The sequence below is a fragment of the Podarcis gaigeae genome (assembly GCF_964106915.1).
Source record: "Podarcis gaigeae genome assembly, chromosome: 11".
Classification (NCBI taxonomy): Eukaryota; Metazoa; Chordata; class Lepidosauria; order Squamata; family Lacertidae; genus Podarcis; species Podarcis gaigeae.
The window spans coordinates 34,705,467-34,716,085 of NC_139687.1; the positions used below are offsets into that span (position 1 = coordinate 34,705,467).

Below are 10,619 nucleotides of genomic sequence, written 5' to 3' on the forward strand. Positions count from 1 at the left end.
GGCAAATCATCTCAACTCATCTCAAGGCTTTAAATGACTATCATTGTGCCCTCAGCACAATACTAACTCAGTAACTTTAGATCACAGTATAGCATATGCAGCAAGAAATATTTCAGTTCAAGATCTCCTGGAAGAAAAGAGTTTATATCTGACTAGGGGCTTTTTAGCGAGGGTTGGGGGTATTGTGGCTTTCATCTTTAGCCAAACTGGAGTTTGCATTCTTACCCGGGATACAGTTAAGGAGCTGACAGGAAGCTTTCTTTCATAGGTTCTGTCCATCAGAGTGGCTAGTTCAACTGTAGAAAGAAAATAAAAAATCTTCAATTATCACTAATCACTTCTGAGAAGGAAAAAAAAACCCAAAGGAGTATAAACAAAGTTACTCAGTGATCTGGACTAAAAGACAGATAAAAGCATTTAACGTAAGCCTCCATTTTTAAATATCAGTCATGGAAATGTAATAACTTCTCCTCACTCCAGCCATAGGATTTGCTGCTAGCCTACTCATCAGAAGTTAGCACTGCCTTCTCAGGGAACAGTGGACATGGAAGTTAGCCTTTCTTCCTACAACCATAGCTCTACGCCAGGCTTTCTCAAACTTGGGACTACAGTTCCCATCATCCCTGACCACTGGTCCTGCTAGCTAGGGATGATGGGAGTTGTAGTCCAAGTCTGGGAAACCTTGCTATAGAAACACAGCGTAAAGCTGCATAAACTAGAACTATGGCTTTTGAATTGGACACAGACTTGAAACATGTATGTTCTGAAATTATCAGAATGAAAACTGAATCTGCACAATTTATTCCAGATGTAGACTTCTGATTTTCTATTTCTGAACTTTCAAACCCCTTGGGCAAATGCTGTTGAACTACCACTCTCATAATCTCATAAGCCATTCTTGCTGGGGCTGATGGGCTTTGTAGTTCAGCAACATCAGGAGGGCTAAAGGCTCTCACACCTCCCACACAGTAAGCCCTACTAGAGCAGGGATGGGCAACCTGTGGTCTTCTGGATTATTAGACTCCAGTTTCCATCAACCCCAGCCAGCATGGCCAATGGTCAGGGATGATGGGAGTTATGGTCCATCAACATCAGGAGAGTAACAGGTTCCCCACCCCTGCAATACAGCTTCGTCATGCTAATCATTGGTGCACAAGACTCTTTCTTTGGTAGAATCATAGATAATCTGGTCCAACCCCCTTCAATGCAGCAATCTCAGCTAAAGCATCCATGACAAATGACTGTCCAAGCTCTGCTTAATAGCCTCCAAGGAAGAAGAGTCCACAGCCTCCCAAGGGAGATAATGCCACTGCCAAACAGCTCAAAAGTTTTTCCTGATGTAGTCTGATGTCTTCACAAAGTACTTGGAAATCTTTGCCAGAGCTTTTGCTCCAGTATAAAGCATGCTCTGCTGACACACATTCATCAGCCCCATCGTGAAATGCTTCAAAAACAGGTAGTAGAAATCAGGTTAACTGAACAGAGTAGCAGTTCTGCCAGCAAAGCTTCAATTACTGTTTCACTACTGGGAAAGAAATGAATAATTCATTTTGCATTTGCCTCTTTTGTACACTTGCAGCATTCCTGCAAAAAAGATAGGACTTTCCCTTGATTCATCGTATGTACTCTGTGCAGCTTGTTATTTTATATTTTAAACTCTAGTTGTCATTTAGTCAAATTGAGTCTCATGTGTCAGATAACAACAACAACAACAACAACAACAATTTTATTATTTATACCCTGCCCATCTGGCTGGTTTTCCCAGAGAAGGCTCTCTGTCTGGTTCCCTGTAACCTTGCTTCTTGCAGTGAGAGAACCAGCAGAAGACCCTCAGAGGAGGACCTCAGTGTCCAGGCTGAACAACGGGGCAGGAAATGCTCCTTCAGGTATACTGAGCTGAGGGCCTTTGGGGGCTTTAAAGGTCAGCATCAACACTTTGAATTGTGCTCAGAAGTACACTGGAAGCCAGTAAAGATCCTTTAGGACCTGTGTTAAATGGTCCCGGCAGCCACTCCCAGTCACTAGTCTAACTGCTGCATTCCAGATTAGTTGTAGTTTCCAGGTCACCTTCAAAGGTAGCCCCACATAGAGTGCATTGCACAGCAATGCACTCTACGTGGGGTGTATGTACCACTCTGGCAAGACAGTCTGCAGGCAGGTATGGTGTCAGCCGGCGTACCAGATGGAGCTGGTAGACAGCTGCCCTGGACACAGAATTGACCTGCACCTCCATGGACAGCTGAGTCCAAAATGACTCCCGGGCTGCATACCTGGTCCTTCAGGAGCACACTCACCTCATTCAGGACCAGGGAATCCCCCATACCTGCCCGCTCCCTGTCCCCCCAAAACAGTATTTCTGTCTTGTCAGGATTTAACCTCAATCTGTTAACCGCCATCCATCCTCCAGACACTCACACAGGACCTTTATTGCCTTCACTGGTTCAGATTTGAAGGAGAGGTAGAGCTGGTTATCATCTCCATACTGGTGAATGCCCAACCCCCTGATGATCTCTCCCAGCGGCTTCATATAGATGTTAAAAAGCATGGGGGAGAGGATGGAGCCCTGAGGCACCCCACAAGTGAGAGCCCAGGGGTCTGAACACTCATCCCCCCAACACCACTTTCTGAACAGGAAGGAAGGAGTGTAACCACTGTAAAACAGTGACCCCAGCTCCCAGCTCCTCTAGGCTGTTCAGAAGGATGTCATGATCAATGGTGTCAAAGGCCGTTGACAGATCCAGCAGGACCAGGAAACAGCTTTCACCTTGGTCCCTGGCCCGCAGAGATCATTGACCAGTGTGACCAAGACAGTTTCAGTCCCATGATGAGGCCTGAATCCCGATTGGAAGGGATCCAAATGGTCCGCACCCTCCAGGCTGGAGTTGTTCAGCGACCACCCGCTTGATCACCTTGCCCAAGAATGGAAGATTTGAGACTGGACGACACTTGGCCACATTGGTTAAGCGTCTGTTCCCAATATGAGCAAGACTATTCTAATCAGATGGTAAGTGGCAAACTCTTAATTTAGCTGGATCAGTTCTTTATCAGTATAGCAAGATTACAGATGCCCTGGGTACAGAAGGCAAATAGTATTTCCTTTAAGGCTCTGTTTTTCTCAAACTTGGGTCCCCAGCTGTTGTTGGACTACAACTCCCATCATCCTAAGCTAGCAGGACCAGTAGTCAGGAATGATTGGAGTTATAGTCCAACAAGTTTGATAAACACTGTTTTAAGGGCTAGGGAGAAAAACGTACTAAAAAGAGACTTCGGGCACCTCTGGGTTGAACAGTTATTGGCTAGTTTCCAATCTCCCCTTCTCAGTGTGGGTTGTTAGGAGAAAACTGTCAATCTTTGTCTGGTGTCTATATTACCTATGGTGTACAAAAGATATATATTGTCCTTCTACAAAGCCCAAATTACTGAAAGTGGTATGGAAATCTCATGAATCAGCCAAAGAAAATCATAATTCTAAATTCAGAGTGACATCCATCCAACAACTAAGCATAACCTTCCAAAATAATGAGATCTAAGATTGCCTATTGATGAAATTTGCTTTACCACTGTCTGTAGAGATTAAAATTCCCAGTCCCTATAAATGGGTGACTCAAGGGACTTGTAACTAGGAATAAAGCTTTTCAACTCCCAAAACTGCTGGTTCAAATCTGGCTCAGGTCAGCACTAATCAATGGAAGGTTATTGTATAATAGCTGCTTGGTATCCTCTTTGAAATAAATCAGTGGTCTCAAGTTTAGTTTCTAATGGACAGGAGAAAAAACCACTAGCACAAAGAGGTACTGTAGATTGCAGGCAGTCTCCTTAAGGATGTCAGTACTCTCATATGGCATTCAGTATTTCAATATGTCAGTATCCTCATATGGCATTCAAAAAACCACTGTTAAGCAGTAAATTTCTCCTGTGGTTTAGACAAATAATGGGATTTTCATAAGTCACGTCTGAGGCCTCGTGCGACCTTCAATGCAGCTTCTGGTTTTCTACCAGATGTTACGTTGGAGGCTTCGCAAGGCCCTGAATGTTGCCTGGGAGGTTAGCACCCACACAAAAAATAAATCTGTAGGCCCCTTAGAGTTGGCACCAGTGCTTGGCAAAGGGGCACAGCCCTCACCCCATTAAGAAGTAAAGAAGAACCCTGCTGGAACAGACAAAATGGCCTATCTAGCCCAGCATCCCATTTCCCATAGTGGCCAACCAAATGCCTACAGGAACACAAAACATAAGGGCAACAGACACCTCCCTTTGTCGCCCCCCTTCTACCTGTATGCTGCATCAGCATCTGATTCTGGAGAAAGCATATAACTAGTAGCTGTTGACAGCCAATGGCCCATCTAATAAAGCATCCTTTCTTCACAGTGGCCAACCAGATGTCTATGAGGAGCTCAAAAGCAAGACTTGAGCTCAAAAGCACTCTCCCCTCTTGCAGTTTCCTGCAACTGGCATTCAGAAGCCTCTCACCATGAAAGCAGAACATAGCCATGGTGGTCAGTAGTGACAAATAGCCTTATCCTCCATAAATGTGTCTAATTCTCTTTTAAAGCCATCCACATTGGCAACTATATCCTTGTGTCTGTGAAAAACTATTTCCTCCCCGCCCCCATCCTGACTCTCCCTCCATTCAGTTTCACTGGATGACCCCAGGGTCTGATACAGCGGACGCTCGGGTCGCGAACATGATCCATACGAGAAACACGTTCACAACCCATGGAGTTCACAACCCGCAGCACCTCGTCTGCGCACGTGTGGGTCGCGATTTGGTGCTTCTGCGCATGTGCCAAAACCCGGAAGTAACCCGTTCCGGTCATTCCGGGTTTGGTGCAGTGCGCAACCCGAAATCACACAACCAGAAGCGTCTGTAACCCAAGGTATGACTGTATTATGAAGGAGGGAGAAAAACCTCTTTTTTCCCCACTTTTTCCACATCGTGCATTAATTTCATGAAGCTTGCTTTATTCACTTGAAAGCATTTATAAACTGCTTAATATTTTTAAAACCTCTAAACATTGTACAACGTAAGAATAAAAAAAATCAAAACAAAGAAACACAACATAAAACTTGTAAAACAGTAATAATGTAAAGCTTTATAAAATCAGGAATTCAAACAATTTTTTTAAAAAAACAAGGTCCTAACTTAAGGATCAGGGAAACCTTGGGCAAAAAAAGTGTGTCTTTACGAGTTTCCATCCCCACCCTTCAATACTTGCATTTTTCTTTTTTATTATACTAAAAAAACCCCAAACATTTCAATCTTTCATAGCCTAAGAATTGTTCTAGCCTTTTGTTTGTCCATTTCTGCACCTTTTTCTGCACCTTCCATCCCCTTTGTCGACACTGAGCCCTGGAACAATCCCATGATTAATGCTTGCATTCTTTCCCTTTTCGAAATTAATCAACCTGCTGTGTAATCACAAAGGTGTTTCAGAACCACAACCCATTTTAATGTTCTTTTTAAAAGAGTGGTGAAATCCAGGCTTTAACTGCTATGTCTGTGAACAATAGAGCCTTTAAATGGTGCTAAGGGAAGAGTCATCCACACCATGGGCACTTCATGTGTGACTCCCCCACCCACCCACAGGAGAAAATGCAGAGCAGCTCCTGAAAATGGGGAGCCCCAGCAACATCCACACTTGTGTACATCACACAGCACCAACATTTCCCCCTTACAGAGAGATTATCTCCATCATGTGCAATTGTAATGCTTCCCTGAGTGACCATTGTTGCAAAACTAATGCATCCCTTGATTGAGAGTTGCCATCATCTGCAAAGACAGCACTGCCATCTTGTGATCAAATAACAGATAATGCAAGATTACTATTTGCAAACTGAAAAGCCCAGATTTTTTCAACCAAATACAGACAGGAATTGTTACATTCCACATCCAATTATTTATCCCAGTCTCTATTTCTTTGACCTTCTGTCCATTCAGAATCCTGACTTGGCAGCTTGCCTCCTAGGATTTCGGCCCATTTTTCCTTCAAAGTTAGATGGTCAGCTATTTCTTCCTGCCTAAATCATTGATTAATGCATCATCTTTTAGCATTAATCCTGTGGGATTTGACTGTCCAGTATCACAATTAATCCTGTGGGATTTGACTGTCCAGGATCCTGTGGGATTTGACTGCCCAGTATCAAGGGCATAGCCATTGATGAGGAGCTAGGATGTGGGATGCCATGAGAGAACCATGGGGGAAAGTTATGTTACATGTTATGGGAAAGAGGAGAAATAACTTCCATAGAAACGCCATTTGCAATAGCAGCCCCCGTTCTGCTTTGAAAGGCTCTTGGATTCTGCAACCACAAAGGCTGCATCTACACTGTACATTTAAAGCAGATTCAAACCACTTTAAACAGTCTGTGAACTGTAGCTTGTTTTTTTTTAAATGATATTTATTAAATTTTGTTTAAACAATAAAATACATAGATAATAACATAATATTTTCCAATATCCACATTTCATTCTCATCTTTGGACTTCCTCACATCTCTTGTTCCTGCATTCTAAACTCATAGTTTTTGCTAGCAAATTATTAACTTGTTTCAATTCATATAATGTAATTTTCCAATATTAAATCTCAAAATTTTAGAATTTAAATCACTCTTTTGGAAACTTAATTATAACATACTATTTATCCAAAATTTGTCTTTTTTTCCAATTGTGTTTAGATTTATATTCCTTATAACTAATTTGTTGGAACCATACTATTACTAATCTTACATCTTTCTTAACATTCATACAGTTTACAATATTTTTGTAGATAGTCCTTAAATTTCTTCCAGTCCTCCTCCACCAGTTCTTCTCCCAGGTCTGTGAACTGTAGCTTGTTAAGGGTCCTGAAAGTTGTTAGGAGACCCCTATACCCCTCAGAGAGTTACCATTCCCAGTTTTTTAACAATCCATCCCTCTTCCAAAGGAACCCTGGGAATGGTAACTGTGAGCGGAATAGGGGTCTCCTCTCAGCACCCTGAACACACTTTCCCTGGGGGAAGCCATGCCTCCTGAAAGATATACGATACTACTTTAAACATATAGTGCAGATAGAGCCAAGGGCTAACATAACTTCTATTCCAGAATTTAATGTCTTGACAGTTCTCCACTTCTTTTTCACATACCTCACCTTCAACAACTCAGGTGTCCTGCTCTGGGAAAACCTGGTGAAGACCACTAACGAATGTGAATTTACAGGGCCTTTTTGGCGGCCCATAGCAACATTTGACACTACGCTCCCACCCCTGCCCTCACACCGCCTTGCCAAAACCAGTGAAGTGAGGTGCTAGGCTTTGGGAAGGAGGCATGAGGGATCTGACAGTGCCCTAGAGTCCTCCCACTTCCTTCCCAAAGCCTAACTAGCACTTTCCCAGATTTAGGACCGTGCCAGAGCCAGGTGCTTCCTTCCCAAAGTCCAGCAACTCTCTTATCTGGCTTTGGGAAGGCAGCATGCGGGCTGAGGAGCAGTCAAATTTTGACTTTGCTGCCCCCACCCTGTACGACAAGGCAGTGTGTGACCTGCAGATTCTGTGTCAAAGTACTCTTGCAGCCCACTTGGTATGAACAGTTGGACTGCCCTGATTTAGACAATAGTTCATCATTATTTTAGACTCCTTACCCAGGCTCTGCTGATCTTTTTCTCTTTGTTCCCATGTTGAACTGTCCACATATGCGGCTGAAAGAATACATCTTCTACCTAATAAAAAGAGAGTCAATAGCAATATATAAGCACTATCATTTAGAAAGGTTTCAATTTCTCTAAATGCACATTTTATTAGTCACCTTCTTTTTTAAACATTCAGTTCTCTAAATTAAATGCAATAAATTGCCATCATGCTTTGGAATCCAAACACTGTAGAACTGAGAACTCTGATCTCCCTGTCAGCTTCACTGAATATGGCTTTAGGGGGTGTCCTGCCACTACATCATAAATCAGACCTCCATAAAACACAGGCTGATCTTATAATTCATTGCATATTGCCTTGTTATTAACAGGAGTACATAAACATGATTCCCCATCTAAAAGGTGCTGATTAAAAGGTGAAATGCTAGTTCCTTTCAAGTAACGAAAAGTGGAATCTGAAATACATATGCCTACAGTTAATGCAAAATCTTTGTACTGCCAAGATTACAGTATTTATTCCAGCATTCCAAGTGAATGCTAGATTTTAAACAGCATGGGGGATAATTATGAACCCTGACAAACCCCACACGGGGCCAGAGCACTCCCCAAGCATCACCCTGACCATCCAATTAGGAGTGGAACCATCACAAGGCTGTGCCACCTACCCCTTCTGGGCAGCTGCTCCAGAAACATACCACGGTAGATGATACTGAAAGCTGCTGAGAGGCTGAGAATTAACAAAGACACATTTCCCCTGTCTGTCTGTCTGTCTCTCTCAATATAGGTTACCATATAGGGTGACCAAAGTAGTTTCGGTGTCAAAACCCAACTGAAATGGGTCTAAAATCAGTTTCCTCCAAGAGTGCCTGGATCTGGTCTGTGACCAGGTCATGCTCAAGAACCTTGCCCAAGAAGGAGAGATTGGCAACTGGCTGGTAGTTACTTAGCTTTTCTGAATCCTGGGAGGGTTTCTTGAAGAGTAGTTTTACCACTGCCTCCTTCAAACAGGCAGGGACCACCCCCTCTTGCAAGGAAGCATTAATCGCCTCCTGGCCCATCAAGTTGTCTCCCTTCCTGCTAGTTTTTCACAGAGAGGGGGCCGTTTAGCCCTGATGGGGTTGAAGAAGCCTACAGTTGCCCCACACCCTCAAACCACCTGATTAAAAATTGGTCTAGGTGTATATTTTAGGATCGTAGAGTAGGAAGTATGCTGCCTTCAGAAATAAATCTAGTGCTGGACAGTGTACTTGATAGTCCTTGCGCACTTGGTTCTCTTTAGTGTGCAAGAGGGTCAGACTAATGCAAAGGAGTCAAATGAGATTTGTAACCATAAACCTGACCGGGCAACCTAACTTCATTCCAACAGCACAATTTCCCATTCCCCCATTAAATTTGAATGCAGGAGTCAAGATAGGGCTCATTGCTGAAACACAAAATGTGCCCCTGAGCAAGCCCAACAACCATAATTCCAATGTCTCATTGCTTAAGATATCACACTGCACTGGGTTTTCCTGGACATTTTGACAACATGTCTGAGGTGGTCAAACTCCAAACTTTGTTCAAGGGAGGTGGGGAATGGGAAAACTCCAGCTTTCATCTTCAACCCTAGAGGGAAATACTGTACATTGTGGAAAGGTACTACAGAATGTTTAAAGGATTCCACATCCTTTCTCTCTCATGAGGCAGTTAAGGAATGGAAGAGGGTGAAGTTGAAAACAGCTATTTTTTTCCCTTTCTGTGTCTCGCCTTCTTGCTGTACAAAAATCCTCCAACGGGGACTTCGCTCTGACTCTATGCAAATCCAGGATTATAATGCAGCACTACAAATCTCCCAATGGAGGCTACATGATGATGGGTTTATAGTTTTATGTGTACAAGAAGAAAATAGCCCTTGTCAACCTGATGCCCTCCAGATGTTGTTGAACTCCAGCTCCCATCAGCTCCAGCCAGCACATATGGAGGGCACCAGGTTGGCAAAAGTATAAAATGAGCAGCTAAAAGGCCAAAAACATATTTGTTGGCCGCAGTCACTATGATATTGATGTAAAAAAGGAAGGGCATAATAACCCCAAGCACATTTTTCTTAGCTCCAGGTTCCCAGTGATTTTGACAATGACAGCATATATGTATATATGTGTGTACACACACACACACACAGAGGGGGAGAGAGCGCATGGAGGGAGGGCAACCACGAGCCTTGATGGAAATGCCAAGTGCGTCAACAGATAGATCATTTAACCAAAGGAGAGAGAGATAACCCTCCTTCTCAGCTGGCTGAAATGTATACAAGAGCACTTTGGCCAACTCTCAAAAGGTTGGCCAAATGAATGTGGCTCTCACACCAAAAGGTTAGCCGTACCCTTACATAAAAGGTCAACGTGGTCAAACGATGGGGGTCATGGAATCACAGAACCGTAGAGCTGGGGAAAGATCATTAAGGGTCATCTAGTCCAACCCCCTGCAGTGCAGGAATCCTTTTGCCACAAAAGAAAAAGCTGCCCCAGAAGTGACCTCAGGGCTCCATTGATAACCATGAATCCTTCGCAGCGCTGGATGAAATCTCTGGCAGCTAACACGGAAACCCTAGGGGGGAAAACTCTCACATATAAAACGGCAAAGGCTGTAGTGACACGAAAGCCGTTTAAACTCGGGCAGCCTCGTTCAGACTTTGGCGCAGGAAGGTCAAACGAGGAGCCTGACGCCCATGTGCTCCAACACCTGAGGGCACGGAGAACACATTCCGGGGCGCAGCCTGGCCTCACTCAGACCTCGCCTGCGCTGCGCTCGGGGTCCCTGGAGCTCAGTCCCCGAAAGACCCGCCTGGCGGCCCCACAGCCCACACCCACCTGCCGCAGCCCAGCTCCGAAGCGCAGCCCGCAACCCTCGCCTCAGGACGGGCGCCGCCATCTCGGCCCGCACCACCTCTTCGACGGGGGTGGAGGAGCTTAGGCGGCACGCCGGCGCAGCAGCTGGAGAGACGCGGGAGATTCGGCGAGGG

The 10,619-nt window shown here is 44.3% G+C and overlaps 1 protein-coding gene across 1 annotated transcript in view; it reads right to left on the bottom strand.

Annotated features, from left to right (window-relative positions):
- The window catches only part of MRPS27 (mitochondrial ribosomal protein S27), a 53,394-nt gene extending 42,806 nt beyond the window's left edge, over positions 1 to 10,588 (bottom strand). Inside the window, exons 1-3 of the mRNA XM_083703298.1 lie at positions 10,468 to 10,588; positions 7,616 to 7,693; positions 226 to 296 (exon numbers count right to left, since the gene is read on the bottom strand). Of these exons, the coding sequence (XP_083559424.1) occupies positions 226 to 296; positions 7,616 to 7,693; positions 10,468 to 10,528 (210 nt within the window). The 5' untranslated portion in view covers positions 10,529 to 10,588. The remainder of the gene's footprint in view (positions 1 to 225; positions 297 to 7,615; positions 7,694 to 10,467) is intronic.
- Positions 10,589 to 10,619: the final 31 nt, after the last annotated feature.